Source organism: Pseudopodoces humilis, chromosome 2 (genome assembly GCF_049639895.1).
Source record: "Pseudopodoces humilis isolate 2021_Gansu_Grassland_sample_001 chromosome 2, ASM4963989v1, whole genome shotgun sequence".
Taxonomy (NCBI): Eukaryota; Metazoa; Chordata; class Aves; order Passeriformes; family Paridae; genus Pseudopodoces; species Pseudopodoces humilis.
In genome coordinates this window covers 32,395,814-32,413,027 of record NC_142201.1, presented here as the reverse complement: position 1 = coordinate 32,413,027, position 17,214 = coordinate 32,395,814, and the positions used below count along the sequence as shown (strand labels likewise).

Sequence of the window (17,214 nt, the reverse complement as noted above, 5' to 3'; positions counted from 1 at the left end):
AGTTGTCAGCAGAATGTTACCTCAGTATTTTTGTCACAGGAATCTGGACTGGGTATGACAACATTGGAAAATGTTGTAAGAGAGTTCTGGATAGGTAGGGTTTTATTTATGTTTTCAATGATGCAAGTAGAGCATTCTCTCTAACACTTGTGCTGGTATTATTTCCACATCATCTATTACTCTTTGTAGGCAGATGTAGTTTTACACTCTGCGTCATATTTAGAAGCATGACGCTGGTTACATATTTATATGTAATAAATATTTAAATATATAAAAATAATAATAATAATAAATAAAAATGTTTGCAAAATAACAAACTGTGGAACTTTATATATTGTTTCTATTTATAGAGCTTTGCTTGGTCATCATGTTCAGAGTGGTCAATAGGCTTGCGGGTACCTTTTGTGGTGGATATTTGCCCCATGACATTTGAGCAGCTGGATCTCTTACTGAGACAAGTGACTGAGGGAATGGATGGATCCTCTGACTGGCCCCCTCCTCAGGAAAAGGAGTGTATGGCTGTGGCAACATTAAATCTTCTAAGACTTCAGGTACCTTCAATTTCTTGTGTTTTGAGCAGTCATTGAGCTGAATGTTTTCACCAAATTGCTTGGATGGAAGCTATGACCTTTAACGTGCTTTAAAACACTTCTATTGGCTTTAAAAAATGAAATAACTACACTATCATTTTATACTCCTTGAAATTTGTCATCTAGTGGTTGTGTTTTGTTCTTCTTGACAGCTTCTGGGTTTCATTAAGACTGAACTACAAAAACAGTATCTAAATGGATCGAGCTTTATATACTCAGAGATTTTGAGCATTTTTATGAATTTTAAATAGCATTTTTAAAAGTGAATGACCTCTTTAATTGGTGTCTGACAGTCACTGAAAATGTGCTGTTTTTTCTAGCATAATGTAGTGACTCAGAAACAGTTTAGGTTATTCTTTAGGTTTACTTCAGAACTTACAGCTACCATTCGTAATCTTTGAGAATTGGTTTAGATTCAGGATATAGGCAAGCTAGCATTTCCCTTTAAATTTACAGATTTGCAGGTAAAAGTTTGTATCTTGGTCACTGAACTTACTTGCTCCAAGAGTGACTTCACCCCATCCCCACCAAGTTCATATCACTTGTTAATTAAAATGTGCCTTTTTTTTTGCACACCCCCCCCCCGCCCTTTCTTTCAGCTTCACGCTGCCATTAGTCATCAGGTGGATCCAGAATGCCTTGGCTTAGGTTTGGGCAGTATCCTGCTCAACAGCCTGAAGCAGACAGTGGTGACATTGGCCAGCAACGCAGGGGTTCTTAACACGGTGCAGTCGGCGGCTCAAGCGGTGCTGCAGAGTGGCTGGTCTGTGCTGCTGCCCACGGCGGAGGAGCGCGCCAGGGCGCTCTCGGCGCTCCTGCCCAGTGCAGGTCGGTCCTCAAATTGAAGCATCTCTGTTTGGGTCTTGCATTTGGACTTCATTAATGGCTTCCTCCATTCTTAGTTTCAGGAAATGAAATGAATGTAAGCCCAGGGCGGAGATTTATGATTGACCTCTTGGTGGGCAGCTTGATGGCTGATGGAGGCTTAGAGTCTGCACTAAATGCTGCTATTACTGCAGAAATTCAGGTATGGTTCTTCAACTTTGCAGTTCAGGTTCTTCTGCAGGGCACTGGACTTGTTACTTTTATAAATACAAGAGTAAATGTGCCTTCAGCTGTGAACTGTGCAGCAGCTACTGGCATGTGTCCACCATGGTTTTGTGGAGTTCCCCTACCCTCTTTTACTACCTTCACCACCCTCATCCCTCCCTTCACCTTTCTTTGGACATTATAATTGTTTTTCTAAAAGTGTTCCCATGTACTTGTTACAGAATATGCAATGCACATTGTGTTTGGTAGGAGTTGTTTCATTTTTGCTGTAGGTAAAAGTGACTTGATCTTAATACCATGAATACTTGTTAGCAAAATGTTTCATAATCATAGTGGAAGTTTGAATGTTTTCTTTAACTTAATTTAATTTTTTAGGATATTGAAGCAAAAAAGGAAGCACAGAAAGAAAAAGAAATTGATGAACAAGAAGCAAATGCATCAACACTTCATAGGAGCAGAACTCCATTGGACAAAGACCTTATTAACACTGGAATCTATGAATCTGCAGGAAAACAAAGTTTACCGTTAGTTCAGTTAATTCAGCAGTTACTAAGGTAATTGTTTTGAATTTGGCTTTTACTTTTGTACAGAAGATGTATTTAAGACATTCTATGAACTAGTCAGCTAAACAGTGGTTAATTTTGGTTAGCAAATTAAGTCTCTTGCTAGCATTTTTAGCTTCTCAGACTTTAAAATATTGAACATTCTTATAGCTTACCTGTAGTTCTGCTCTGTTATGTTTGCCAAGGAGCAATGTTCTATTGCTCAATACATTACCCAATTTTAGAAAGATATTTACAAATTTAAGAAATTTAGCAATTGACATTACCCAGTTTTAGAAAGGTTGCCTTGCTTTTATGGATTTTGATACTTCTTCTCTTAAAGACGTATCTGAAAGCTTTTGTACCAAATATAGGACAAATGTTTAAAAGACTGTCCTTACAAAGTGTGAGAATCATTGCAAAGTTGTTTAGAACTGAGTATTTTGTTCCATTTATTTAGAATTGCCTCAAGGAGACTAAGTGGGGAAGAAACCTCAATTTTAAATTCTTGATTGAGAATTGTGTATGCATGACCAATTAGGGTGCTGAGAACAAAGCTGCTTTATATCAACCAGAGGAGCTACAGGAATACTTAACATACAGCATGTGTGGCAGGAAATAATTATGAGTTTACCAAGAAATTTATTGTACTTTTTCACTTAATTGTTATGGCAACCATGTAATTGAATCAATACTGAGACTCTTTTGAGCTACGAAGTGTCACTGCAGTCTCTTCTTGAATATCTTTGTAATATTATCTTTTGTAGTGAGTGATGACAAAAAGCACAAACTTGAGGTATTTTACAAATCTGGTTAACTCAAATGTATCCACAAAACCATTGCCTTTTTTTTTTTTTGAGTGAAAGTTCCGCACAGAAACTTTGCAGAGGTTTCTTATATGTTTATGCAAAATTGTAGCAAAAGCTTAACCCATGGGCTGTGTGCTATCTTCACTCTGAGCTCTTCTTGAGAGATACTTTTATACCACTTAGGAACATCGCTTCACAGACCATAGCCAAACTAAAAGATGTTGCTCGTCGGATTTCTTCCTGCATGGACCAAGAACTTTATAGCAAGGAGAGATCTGCTTCTCTGGACCTGTTGCTCCGTTTTCAGCGTCTCCTTATTAGCAAACTTTACCCAGCAGATTGTGTTGGCCAGGTTCCTAATACATACAGTAAGTTGTGGTTTAAAAAATAAAAGCAAATAACTGCTGACCCCTCCCCAAGTATTTCTGTAATAGCTTTTACAGGATGGCAGTTTCTTATTTTAGTTTATCTTACTGTCTCAATTATCAGCCTGGTTGCTGTCTGAACAGTGTTTGAAAGTAGTTTACTTGCATTTTTTTCTGTAAGTGATTTTTTTTTTTTTGTTAGGTAATAGGATCTAGATAATGAACTTTTAATAAATTTTTTAAAATATATGATTTCCGAAATTAGTGCTAATATCAAGTGGCATAATTTCAGAAGAGTTTGTCAGCTTTTGAAGTCTGTTTCTTAGGTATGGTTATGTGATGGTTTTCTGTGCTCTTCCTTTATTTTTATACAGGTCCTGACCTCTTAGGTGTTGGTTCTTTGCTGAAGAAATACACCGCTCTTCTGTGCACACACATTAGTGATATACTTCCTGTGGCAACCAGCATTGCTTGTACTAGTCATAGGCATTTTGCAGAAGTATCTTGTGTTGTGGATGGAGATTTAACAGGTAGATTTTTGCTTGTTGTCCTCTTTTCTTCCTCTTTCACAGAATTTTAAGACATTCTTGAAAGTTGTAAATGACTGAGAAGGAGTGACTTTAATTTTCTGATTAATGGGAGAAAAGGAGGGAGAATTCAGTGAGGAAGGCAAGAGCTTTGTACTCAACACTAGTCTAATGCAGAATATATTAATTGTGATTTACTTCTGCAGTGCAATGAATGTAAAACTTGAACTAAATGGTAGTGTCTTCTGTGTTTATTTTTTGTCTTAGGCATTCTTCTTCCAGAACTGGTGGTTTCTGTAGTGCTGCTCCTGAGTAAAAATGCTGGATTAATGCAGGAAGCTGGTGCTATCCCTCTGTTGGCTGGCTTACTGGAACATCTAGACAGATTTAACCACTTAGCCCCTGGAAAGGAAAGGGACGACAATGAGGATTTAGCATGGCCAGGAATAATGGGTATGAACTTAGCAGCATCTAGACTGCTTTCATAAAGGAGTTGTATAAAAATGGTAGGGGTTCATGAACGACTCTCAGGAAGGGAATCCTACTTCACAGTACAAAGTTTAATTAACCAAATTATATGGCAGTCATAAGGCAGTATTTATTTCTGTCAGTACGTTCTTAAGGAAGTTACATATAGAGGTAGTGTGAAGCAGAGTACGGATGCAGCTTTTTTAAGAAGTAGTTTACATAATTTCATATTTTCAGTATGAAAAGTTAGTGAAAACCTGAGTAGTACATGTAGGCATTTTATTACTAAATTCTGTCTGTAATACAAAAGGATGAGTCATGTGAAAGCTTTGAAATAAGGAATTTTTATTTTCTCAGGGCACTTCGTATTATGAGCTGTGTCTGTAGTCAAAAGAGAGGCTTCTCTTATAATAAAAAAATATCTGAATTTAAGCTGAAATGAAATATACAACAAATTCCTTGTAGGCAAATGACTAATAAAACCAAAGTAATTTGGAGGAAAAAGTGATTAGAGCAGTGATTTACCAGAAAATTGATTGTTCTGCTCCACCTCCACACAAAACAGCCAAATAGCTGGGCAATGCTAGGTGGCATTAAAGATTGGTACATAAAGGAACACAGTATTCAGACAATTTAATTGCACAATATGTAGACAGGAACATATTAATAGCCACTTTACTTTTGAGCATATAAAAAATAAGCAGCTTCTGAACAGATGTGAAGAATTGGATTAGGCAGCTAGTAAAAGAATGTTCATAAAAAAACCCTTACTTTCTGATTTTCTCTTGTTAAATTCTCTTTACTCTTTTATATGGATAGGTTCATTTTTTACTGGCCAGAGTTGCAGAAATAATGAGGAGGTGACACTTATACGTAAGGCTGATCTAGAGAACCACAACAAAGACGGAGGATTTTGGACAGTGATTGATGGGAAAGTGTATGATATAAAGGACTTCCAAACCCAGTCTTTAACTGGCAGTAGCATACTCGGTGAGAATTTTCATCTGACTTAAAGACACAAATTACTTTTGTTGCAAAACCAGGTGGAACAAACAGATTTTTAGAGAGTGTATTAATTACTTCATTTTTTCATTAGCTCAGTTTGCTGGTGAGGACCCAGTTGTTGCTTTGGAAGCTGCTTTGCAATTTGAGGACACACGGGAATCAATGCATGCCTTCTGTGTTGGCCAATATATAGAGGTAAAATTGTTATTCATGGGTAAATGCTTACTAAAGTCAAGCATTGCTTTGCTGTCAGATGTCTTGTTGGAGCTCAGTTCTAGTTTACAATTGCTATTCCTTGTGCAGCCTGACCAGGAAGTGATTACAACGCCAGATCTCAGCACTTTGTCATCGCCTCTGATAGACACAGAACGGAATTTGGGTCTTCTCCTTGGACTGCACGCTTCCTACCTGGCAATGAGCACACCGCTTTCTCCTCTGGAAATTGAATGTGCCAGTAAGCAGGACGTCATTTTGAGCTTTAATAAGTGATAAACATTTGTCAAAGCGTGCAAGAAAAAGGACAAATAAGTTAACTGAAAATTTAGCACTTGTTTAGTCTTGATATCTCCTCTAAGAGTTCTTTATTCTTAACATCAAGTACCACACTCATCAAATCCCAATAATTTAGCAAGATTTAAATTGGGATTAGATACTTTTGAACAGTTGAATTCAGCATTTCATAGTATGCAACATAAAACAGAAAGCGATGTTACACAGTCTCCTATCTCTCCTGTTCGTTGTCAGTTAAGAGTGCCTGGATCATGTGGTATTGGATATTTTTTTATTGGGTGTCTTGGTTTGGTGAATAGAAGATATAATTCAATATTAGTAGCAGAAAAGTTGCGAAGGCCCTATATCACTAAACATATGGCTGCCCTGTTAATTGTTTCTTGGTTTTTTTTTCCTGTGAAAAAGTTTCAGCAAATGAGGAACTTGTTAAATGTTGTTGAAGCCTGTGAATTCATTTTATTAGAGGAAATTGAGTCTTGATAACTTAGTCTTTGATCAGAATATTCCCTCATGTTTTCTTTATTTTAGAATGGTTGAAGTCATCGATCTTCTCTGGCGGCTTGCAAACTAGCCAGATTCATTACAGTTACAATGAGGAAAAAGATGAAGACCACTGCAGTTCACCTGGTAACACTACCCCAAATAAATCGAAACTGTATTCACATCGATTAACTTTGAGTGACCATTCACAACCCTTTCTCCAAGCTATTGCGGATAATAATATTCAGGATCACACTGTGAAGGTAAGCCCACAGTATTTCTGTGCACAAACAGTATTTCTGAAAGGTGGTAGTGGTGGTGAAAATCCTCCAAAGGTTGTAGCAAAACAAATGGAAAAAGTTATTTCAGAATTACTTTTTGTGAAAGGAATGGTCGAGTACATTTTATCCATATAAAATGTATATATTGCACTTAATATCATAACAGTATGTTATTTCTTCAGAATATTTGAGTGGGAGAACTAAAAAATTTGAATATTCTTATAAAAAAAATTAGTAATACATTACTTCTCATGTCAAGTTTCAGTAGCATTGAGAGACCCTGCTCATCTCCAGTTGAACTAAGATGGAGTATTTTTGTCAGGATGCAAATGTATTTTATGTTTCAGATTCATGTATGCCTTTGTCTTAAAATCCCTTTGGGCCTTGAAGTTCAGGTTTCACATGGCTGGAATTGTGGATATTATGAAAAACCCTGTGATTTACATTTATTACTATCTTCTGTAATACATGCAGATTTTGTAACCCTCTGAGTTCTGCTCCTTTATGAAAAAAAAGCCCTAAACAAATCTTTGGGAATAGTGGTAATGATGACCCATGATTTATTAGAAGACAATTGAAAATTGTATTAGGTGACCTGACGATCTCATGAAAGATCAAAGCAGTAGTAGCTGTATTCCTTGGGTCACGTTGCTCTTCATACAGGAGACAGGATGTATGGTATTTATAGTATTGGGTTGGAGTTGCTGTATGTTACAATACCCAGTATGTGCAGTTTATCTCAGGAATTTTAGTTCAGATTGTGGAGATTATTCAGTGTCATTTAAATGCTGTCTGTGGTATTTTGAGTCTTTTCATTGTATCTTAATCCAAAGTTGAACAGGGGCTGTTGTGTGTTTTCTTAGGACTTCTTGTGTCAAATTGAGAGATACTGTAAACAGTGTCACTTAACAACACCAATCACATTCCCTCCTGAACATCCTGTGGAAGAAGTAGGGCGTCTGTTACTGTGTTGTCTCCTGAAGCATGAAGATTTGGGTAGGTAGGCTTGTGGTGTGTTCCTTTTGACCAGTTTAAACTCTGATATGGATGGTTTCGGAAATGCATATTGAAACATTGTCTTTTCCCATTAAGGTCATGTAGCACTGTCTCTTGTTCATCCTGGTACCCTTGGAGTTGACCAGGTAAAGCACAAAACCTTACCAAAATCTGTAGTGGATGTGTGTCGTGTTGTCTACCAAGCAAAATGCTCACTGATTAAGGTAAGCCTCTTAGCTGCTGATGTTAAGATTAATTTTCATTTGAAGTGTTTTATTAAGAAGTTATGTGTTGTTCATTTTATTGCATGTTATACAATAATTTAATCTTTCGATGTCTTCTGTAGACACATCAGGAACAAGGTCGTTCTTACAAGGAAGTTTGTGCTCCTGTCATTGAGCGTTTGAGATTCTTATTCAATGAGCTGCGTCCTGCAGTTTGCAATGATCTCTCTATAATGTCCAAATTTAAACTCCTTAGTTCCTTGCCCCGATGGCGAAGGGTAGCTCAGAAAATCATTAGAGAAAAAAGGAAAAAAAGAGGTAAGGCAGAATTAATGTTGTATTATCTTTGAAACAATGAAAATCCATCTTATTTCAAGGCTTGCTGCTATATGAGACTCCCCTTAGACAAAGCATCAAAGCCATTTGCTTTCTGCTGCTTTTTCATGAAGTTTTCTAAACCAGTGGTTTCATGTCAGATCCTGCAGCAAGAACTGGCAATCAAAAGTGTCAGGTTTATTTGAGGTGTGTTTCTTCATGTTCCAATGTATTAGAAATGATCCTTCAATATCAGACCCTCTGAAATGGTTTTAGTAACATTCCACTGGAAGTGACATCTTTTTAGAAATCATGTTTTGTTAAAGTGTAGTCAAACAATGACTTAACTGGAACTAAATAAATGTTCTGAACAGACATCAAAGGGCTTTTCAAGTTTGTCTTCAAAGATAAAAGCATATTGCAGGTAATACCAGAGTTAATTTGGTACCAGTTGGATATAGAGTTCACCAAGAGTACATTTCCTTTTATCGAAGACCAATCTTAAGCATTCTGTGTGCTTAGGTTATCATGCAAACCTAAAAATGTAAAACACTGTAAAATCTAATCAGACTGCATGAAAAAATAATCCTTTTTTTTTGTAGTGCCAAAAAAATCTGAATCTGCTGATGTAGAAGAGTCCAAAATAGGAAATGAAGAAAGTGATTTAGAAGAATCTTGTGTGGTACCTCACAGTCCTGTACCTATAGATAAAAAGCCCATACCAATGAAATCACCCAAGGTAGGATATCAGATTTTGACTCAACCTTGTCAATAAAAATAACAAGAGAAAAAAGAATGAGCTAAAGCATGATTGCTATATAACTTGACATTTAATGTTCTGATAATGGTGTTGGGGATGTAAAATTGTGACATGTTGTTTCAGTGAAGCCTGGAATGTTTTTTAAAAATAAGGTTGTACTGTGTATTTAGCATATGTAAAGATACCGTCTCTAATTTTAAAATTATTAATAATCTTAGATAAAGCTTCATTTCAAAGTAAAATGTTGTGACATTTTAAAAAATAAAATGTTTTTTTGAACATAGCACATTAGAAATTTTATGTAGCAATAGTAAAATGATAATGAGTTAAAATAATGCTAAGCTCTTTCCTGACTTTGAAGTTTTCATTTATCCCCAAGGTCCCCCCAGTATTTTACATTTGGAAATTGTTTTGCATGCATAATATAAAATTGTTTAAAAAGTTTTAGAATGCTACCTTCTTGTTTTGCAGGATAAATGGCAACCAATTTTGAGTACAGTTACAGGTGTCCACAAATACAAATGGCTGAAACAAAATGTTCAAGGCTTGTATCCACAGTCTGCCCTCCTTAACACTATTGTTGAATTTGCACTTAAAGAAGAGCCGGTGGATGTAGAAAAAATGAGAAAATGTTTACTGAAACAGGTAAAGTGAATGAAAATGTGCCACTTACATAATTATGACAGTTATTAGCAGTTTATAAGTATGGCAATTTGTTTTTTCTCTTTGACAGTTGGAAAGAGCAGAAGTTCGTCTGGAGGGAATAGACACTATTCTGAAATTGTCAGCTAAAAATTTTTTGCTCCCATCTGTGCAGTATGCTGTGTTCTGTGGATGGCAGAGGCTTATTCCAGAAGGAGCCAATATAGGGTAAAACCTCTTGCTGCTTTTGCTTTCACAATTCTTTAATAAGAAAACAATACCTATTTTTGTTTTCGCTTTTCTCTGAAGGGAGCCTCTTACTGACTGCTTGAAGGATGTTGATCTGATCCCGCCGTTTAACAGAATGCTGCTGGAAGTAACTTTTGGAAAGTTGTACGCGTGGGCTATTCAGAATGTCCGGAACATCTTGCTAGATGCTAATGCAAAGTTTAAAGAACTAGGTGAATCTCATCTTGTTGCTGTTTTCTGTGGAAAAAACTGTTTTACATTAATATTACTGCTTTTTTTTAAAAGTTCCCAGTAATTAGGATGTTGAAATCAGTTCCCTTGATTTCTGTTGAGAATTACTTTGACTTTGTGCGTTGTTCCAACCTTCCCACCGTGACCTCCTGTTAACTCATTTTTCAGTGTTTGAGTATATTTACCAGCAAGAGATGATTGATTACTCCTTGGTAACATTTTACCATTAGACACGAATTATAGTCAGTTTCTTGGAACTTTTGCTTGTAAGTTCTCAAAGCCAAGCAGGAAATAAAAAATATTTTAAACCATCAATCAAACAAATCTTTAGCCTATTCTATTGTAGCTCCCAAATGTCAGCTGATTTTGTTATTTATGTTACGTTTGACCTAGGTCTGCAGCCTGTTCCTCTTCAAACAATTACTAATGAGAATCCAGCAGGACCAAGTCTTGGAACTATTCCACAAGCACGTTTTCTGCTGGTCATGCTGAACATGTTGACACTACAGCATGGTGCGAATACCTTGAGCCTCCTTCTCAATTCTGGCATGCTGGCCTTGACACAAACCACACTGCGGCTGATAGGTACAGTTCTTCTTTCTTACTTGGAGGAAAGCATTTGCTTTACAAGTCTCCTGTATTTTTTACCTCTTGGTGTACCCAAATTACAAATTCACTTTGCTGCTCGAAGATAGTGCTTAATGCTGTTTACCTTTACCCTGATACAAAAACCACATCTGCAAGCATGATTGAGAAGGAGCCTTAATTGCAGCCTTTATTCGGTCATTATTTTTTTTTATTAAGTGTTTGCTTTGGCCATCCTTTGCTAAAATTTAAGTTAATGTGTAGTTTTGGTGGAACTGTTGAAAATAGAAATGAAAATTTTAAAATTCAAGTAGCAAAAATTGCCTACTCTCTACTCTCCATTTCATTTGTTATACATAAGAAAAATGTTCCCAGTCTGCATGTTTAGGCTTGAAGCTTTCTCTGTTCTGTTATAGAAGTTCTCTGGTGTGTTTTGCTATGATTCAAATTGCCTCAGTTTTTCTCTCTTTGTTTTCTTAGATAATAGCAAACATTTGTTCCTGTAACTTGTGTTTAACTGGAGTGTGCACTGGAAGTTTTTCAAAAGAAAGTCTGTTTGTAGAACCACTGAGCCATTTGAGTCATCATTATTAATGTCTCTTATTTGTCACTTGTTTTTCTGTTCAAAATTAAGTATTTTTGTTCCTATGCATTCAAAACCATTACACCTCAGTTTTCTGAAAGATCATTTTATGTATTACCTGCTAGTCAGCTTTCCTGTTTGTTACTGCTTTTTATATCACAATATATTACAATATTGCATATTTATGTGTCTGTAAGTTTATGTGTGTCAAAGGTATGTATATACATCTGTAGCTGGATTTAATCTCTTCCTTGTTTTTTCCTTGTTAGGACCCAGTTCTGATAATATTGAAGAAGATATGATTGCCTCTTCTCATGGGGCTTCTGCCACGGTCCTAGAAGAATCAAGAAAGGAAACAACACCTGTTCAGCTCCCTGTTTCTGGACCAGAGCTGGCAGCCATGATGAAAATTGGTACCAGAGTGGTGAGAGGGGTTGACTGGAAATGGGGTGATCAGGTACAACTTCTTTCATACAGATTTTGGGGGTGTTATTATCTAAAGTGTCTGTTCGGTGGAGTGTCTGTGAAGTTTCTGGTCAATCAAACTTAAGGGCATTTTACATTCCAAAAATGTTGAATTAAGGATATGGGAATTTAACAGAAAATAAACCTTGCATTCCAGCTGGTCCTCAGAGATCAAGAAGGGCTGGTTGCAGCTGTGCTTAATTTCTGATTGTAGCTGAGTTTAGCATTGTAAATCTGGCTGCGTTTGGAGGAGAACTTGCATGAGCACAGAAGCACAAATAGTGCAGCTTACCAGTGCAGTTCTGTAGATCTGATGGATTCAGTAAGGACTTACACAATCCCGATTCACAAATAGAGTGGTTAATTGAAGCACCAGAAAAGTAGCCTCAGGATTGCTGGTGATGAGTGCTCTAACTACAGAGTGTTAGTACGTGTTTTGACACATTGTAAGAGATCTAATAACACTATATACGTATATACACACACATATACACACACACACATTTGTGTATATGTAAATTAATATTCCCAGGTGTGCTCCAATGCTGTTGGAGATGCAAAGCTCTCATAAAGGCTTCTCTTTGGGAAAAGAAGAGATGCAGTCTGTCAACAAATCTTGAACAGACAGTTTTCCCCCTCCAGCCCTTTCTGTCCCTGAAGCCACTCTTTTATGCTGTAAATTTTGGCCTGTCCCAGTGGGATGGAACAATCATGTTACAGGTGGGGTTTGGTGACTTTGGCCATACATGCATTATTACACATCCCATGTTTTCCTTCATCAGCATCCTGAGGGGTGCCTAAGTTAATAACAGGGCTTAATGAGGGTTTCGGTTACCTTTTACCAGAATTTATAGTTGACAAAAGAGGGAAAATAAACACTTTGGTCCTCCTCCATGTACTGAGGCATCAGAGGGTCTCTGTGCATCCTTATCTCCTGAACGAACTGGGTTTATAACAAGGCTTGTTTTTGATGGTGAAGGCAGTGTGGCTGTTGGTTGGGCCCAGATACCTTTCTGTGCCTCACTGGAACAATATCAGTGCATGAAAGTGCTGCGTCACTCCAGACATCGCTCAGTTGTTAGGCCCTGCTGGAGACAGGTGCAGGAGAAGCAAGAGGTTATCACAAAGGTTGTGTTTTTCACAACCAGGTTTATCAATCCTTCACTGTCTTACAGCAACACTGCAATTCTGACCATTTACCACAAAAGCCTTGGAGAATTAACGTAAACTATGTTATTTGTTTAGCTTCGTTCTTGGAGATGTTTAAAATTCTCTTTTAGTGAGACTCTGCTAATTTACCATTTAACAGGAAACAATAATTTATTTGCTGTAATAATATACATTTCCAACTATGTAGGACATAACTTGTACTTATGTAAGACCTAATAAAAGAGATCTAATCATGAGTGTCCAAATATGCAGCTTACTGGGGTGATTCTTTTGAAAATTCTGAAATACTTTCTAACTTCATGCTTGATTTTTGTGAAACCCCACTGAATATTTATTTCCTAATCATTACGTTAGCAGCAAAAGGAGCACTTGAATTACTGTTTTATGAACTTTGGGTACGATTTAGTGTTGTTGATTGAATAACTTGAGCTTCTCTCTTCTGTCAGGATGGACCCACACCAGGTTTGGGTCGTGTGATTGGAGAACTGGGAGAAGATGGTTGGATTAGAGTGCAGTGGGACACTGGAAGTACAAATTCTTACAGAATGGGAAAGGAGGGAAAATATGATCTCAAATTAGCTGAGCCACCACCTGCAACACAGCCCACAACAGAGGATTCAGACACTGAGGATGATTCTGGTAAAAAAAAAAAAATAAATATATATATAAAGTGGAGGCACAGTTTTATTTGAATTTTAAAATTGATATCTTGCAATATAAAATAGTTTTTTTCACAGGAGCAAGTGCTTCATCAAAGAAAATTCATTTAATAGGTGTACACTTCTGACCAGAATCTCTCTTAATATAACTTCACTGTGAGAAAGGAAGATAGACAAGATGGTGTCACATTTATTGCATATTAATGGCTCAGAGAAAATAGTATTATTCAGTTGAAATAGTTTCAGTTACAAATACCTGGACGTGTACATTTTGACATATGTTAATAAAATTCTGAAGTGGGATTTTTATATGCCTTAATTATACATTCAGAGTATTTCCCTATTCTTGGCAATACTTTGGAATTCTTTTCAGCTGGGTATTGCTAGAGAAAAACTTGAAAATATATGTGCAAAATACCTGGTTTATATTTTGTTCTTGGAGTTGTCAATAAGGAATCTTCATGTCAGATCATCTCAGAGAAAATACTTGACAAATCATTCACATAACATTTGTTTGAGAACCTTTGTGAAATAAAATAACTCGGCATTAATGTATTCCTTTGCCTTTTGTGTCTCCCTTCAGAAGGAGAACAAGTTGAAAGGAATCTCCACCCTACTTCCATGATGCTGACAAGTACTGTGAACCTGTTGCAGACACTGTGTCTCTCTGCTGGTGTCCATGCTGAAGTCATGCAAAGTGATGCTACTCGGACTTTGTGTGGTCTGCTCCGTATGCTTGTGGAGAGTGGAACAATAGATAAGTCAGGTATGTTACATAGCAGCAGTCTGATTGAGCTGTGTGCTTCTGTTTTGTGCTTTGCTGTCTTGTAAGTTTATAAATATTTTCTTACTAGTTTTTAATTCTTTTAAGGCCAAAGGCTGGAAAATGCATTTTCAGAGCTTTTAAAATCTTAATTTTTGAAGGTAATATAAGTGATCCTGTGCATTCTTAGAATATAAGCAGTAAAAGCAGAAGAAATGCATGAGATGTGAATTGTTGACTTAGACAATTAATTTATCAGCAACCTTTTTGTGTTTGGCAGCAACAGTATGACTGGGTGTGTCGTACTCCTTTTTACAGCTTTTTTGTAATTTCAGAAATAATGCTATTAACTACTTTGAAATGAGGAAACAGCGTAAGGATGAGAATTGTTTTAAAGGCATATTTTATAAAATTAATTACAGGCTATAAAACTGAAATTAATAGTTTATGTAAAGACAGTGAAATAGCTTGGTGTTCTGGTTTGTCCAAAAAAGCCCCATGTACCATATAGAGAACTACATAGCTGGTGAAAAAAATCAACTGTTACATGTTACATATCTTTTTGTTTTTAGCTTCCTTGCCAAATAAATTAGTTTATAAAGAACAGCATAGGAGTTGGTGCACGTTGGGATTCATTCGAAGCATAGCACTCATGCCTCAGATGTGCAGCACTCTTAGTACATCTCAGTGGATAACTTTGCTAATGAAAATTGTTGAGGGGCATGAATCTTTCACTGCTGCTTCACTACAGAGACAGGTAATGTGTGTATTTCCAAATTACTTCAATAGGCAATAAAATTAGTAGACTTTAGTTGTCTTAAAAAGAAAGGTGTCTTTTACAAAACAGCTGGGAGGTGTCCATAAATCAGTTTTTAGTTAGTTGGGAAAAAGATAACATTTTCTTTATATTTAGGAATGTTTAACTTTACATCTCTTGAGTTTTGAGCCTTTGGGTTGCTATGGACTCCCTTGTTTTAGTGAAAGAAAAATCAAAATAGTGTTCCAAAATTGTTCTTCAGAAACTCCCATATAATATTACCTCTAAGTTGAACAGATGAAAGAATAACAATATATGGTCAGGAAAAAGTTATATTTCATTTAAAGTCACCAATTTATGTATTGTCTATTGTCCCTCTTTCAACAGGAGACTGTTAATATATAAATTACAGTCTCTTAAGAAGCTATAACTTTGCATCTTATTTTGTTATTGTATTTCCCTTGCCATCTTTCCCCTTGTCTCATTTCTTCTTTTCTTTTAATTCTTTTATATTTTTTTTTCTTTCTCTTTTGTCATTCATTAGCATCTTGTTAGTGCCTTTCACATGAGAGTGAAAAGAAAATTTGTTATGGAATAGCTGCCAAATTTTAAGGCTTGGGGATCAAAAGATCATATTATTCTTTTCCTTGATAAGCCATCAGAATTTAACTAAAGCCTTGTATAATAAAGGCCTGTTAATTTTTGCGTGATCTTCCAGTAGATTCTTGCCAGTATTTTTGATACACTGAGACTTCTATTATCATCCAGGACTTAGTGCAGTAGAGTCATCTGTGCTGTTCAGGGAATACTCAAGAGAAAAGACCATTCCTCATGTACCAGCACCTAATATAAGAACAACGAAAAGATTGAGACCTTGAAGTTCTATAATGACATGTTATTGACAGAAGTTTGCCAAAGAAGAGTTCTCTTCGCTGTTAGTCGCTTGTATTGGTCTTCTGGGTAGAAGATGAGGAAGCTCAAAACCTGAAATGCTCCTACTCAAAATATGCAACCTCCTCTGCTCCTTGATACTGCAGTGCTGCACCTTCCCCTGTTCCTTGTCAGTCCTGCACTGAGTGTCCGGGTTCAGAGATGCCAGCCTGTTCCTCCTGTACTGTGTTGGAGGCCCTGGTTTCACAGTGGCTACTTTTGAGTGTCACTGTGGCTGCTGTTGCCTGCCTTCCACCAGTCTGCTTTATAGCTCATGAATTTCAACTGTTATAGCTTCTTTGCAGAACACTTGGAAACTTTCATTCTGACATACATCTTAATACTAATTTCTGAGTCTACAATCTGAACAAACTTTCCCGTCCTGTATTCTTATTTTTCCTATTTATTTTTGTTTCTCAGCGTGTGTGTGTGTGTCTCATGTCCTAAGTATTGAAGAGATTGGTTCACTAATAAAATGTGCCAATAGAATTGTTACTGACTCTGAACTGTATCCACTTCCTTTAAAATATCCCTTAGCAAACTCAAGCTCATTAGCTCTGAAATTTCCACAGCTGGAAAGAAATCAACATTGTAGAAAGAACTACAAAGGAAAGCGAACTTTACAAACATTATTCTTCTGTACTTAATATGTTTGAGAATTTCTTTAGTATTTGGTGATGTAGACTTGAATAACACTAATTCTGTTCTCTTTTTAGATCCTTGCTGTACATTTATTGAAAGCAGTACTTCCATCCTGGGATAAAAATGAAAGGTCAAGAGACATGAAATTTCTTGTGGAAAGACTGTTTGGATTTTTAGGGAGCCTGCTTAGTACTTGTTCTTCGGATATCCCACTACTCAGAGGTAGAGGAATTTTCCCTCAGTGGCTTGTTTTTATGTATGGGAAGTGTGTGCATTACACTGATAACTGTTGTGCCACTGCTTTGTCTTTCCAGAATCTACTCTGAGGAGGAGAAAGGCCAGGCCCCAAGCATCTCTAACTGCCACTCATAGTAGTACTTTAGCAGAAGAGATAGTGGCACTGCTGAGGACACTGCATTCGCTCAGCCAGTGGAATGGACTCATAAACAAGTACATCAACTCTCAGCTAACCTCCATCACCCACATCTTTGCAGGAAAACAGTCAGAAGGGGTAGTTTCCACGTTTTAAAATAAGCTCATTTTTATAGCAATCTTTATTTTGAAATTATAAATGCTAAATCTTTGTAAACAATATTAAGCTTAATATTGAAACCAT

General features: G+C 36.6%; 1 protein-coding gene across 3 annotated transcripts in view; it reads left to right on the top strand.

Moving 5' to 3' along the window:
- The window catches only part of HERC2 (HECT and RLD domain containing E3 ubiquitin protein ligase 2), a 102,395-nt gene that overhangs the window by 38,609 nt on the left and 46,572 nt on the right, over nucleotides 1-17,214 (top strand). For all 3 annotated transcript variants that reach the window (XM_014248806.2, XM_014248798.2, XM_005516513.3), the window contains 25 exons: nucleotides 351-551; nucleotides 1,190-1,418; nucleotides 1,493-1,617; nucleotides 2,016-2,194; nucleotides 3,175-3,359; nucleotides 3,731-3,886; nucleotides 4,151-4,336; nucleotides 5,171-5,341; nucleotides 5,448-5,551; nucleotides 5,660-5,810; nucleotides 6,395-6,609; nucleotides 7,491-7,623; nucleotides 7,720-7,847; nucleotides 7,970-8,165; nucleotides 8,765-8,901; nucleotides 9,394-9,567; nucleotides 9,656-9,792; nucleotides 9,874-10,025; nucleotides 10,438-10,629; nucleotides 11,482-11,669; nucleotides 13,294-13,486; nucleotides 14,090-14,272; nucleotides 14,842-15,026; nucleotides 16,673-16,820; nucleotides 16,913-17,109. In XM_014248806.2, the coding sequence (XP_014104281.1) occupies nucleotides 351-551; nucleotides 1,190-1,418; nucleotides 1,493-1,617; nucleotides 2,016-2,194; nucleotides 3,175-3,359; nucleotides 3,731-3,886; nucleotides 4,151-4,336; nucleotides 5,171-5,341; nucleotides 5,448-5,551; nucleotides 5,660-5,810; nucleotides 6,395-6,609; nucleotides 7,491-7,623; nucleotides 7,720-7,847; nucleotides 7,970-8,165; nucleotides 8,765-8,901; nucleotides 9,394-9,567; nucleotides 9,656-9,792; nucleotides 9,874-10,025; nucleotides 10,438-10,629; nucleotides 11,482-11,669; nucleotides 13,294-13,486; nucleotides 14,090-14,272; nucleotides 14,842-15,026; nucleotides 16,673-16,820; nucleotides 16,913-17,109 (4,245 nt within the window). The remainder of the gene's footprint in view (nucleotides 1-350; nucleotides 552-1,189; nucleotides 1,419-1,492; nucleotides 1,618-2,015; nucleotides 2,195-3,174; nucleotides 3,360-3,730; nucleotides 3,887-4,150; nucleotides 4,337-5,170; nucleotides 5,342-5,447; nucleotides 5,552-5,659; nucleotides 5,811-6,394; nucleotides 6,610-7,490; nucleotides 7,624-7,719; nucleotides 7,848-7,969; nucleotides 8,166-8,764; nucleotides 8,902-9,393; nucleotides 9,568-9,655; nucleotides 9,793-9,873; nucleotides 10,026-10,437; nucleotides 10,630-11,481; nucleotides 11,670-13,293; nucleotides 13,487-14,089; nucleotides 14,273-14,841; nucleotides 15,027-16,672; nucleotides 16,821-16,912; nucleotides 17,110-17,214) is intronic.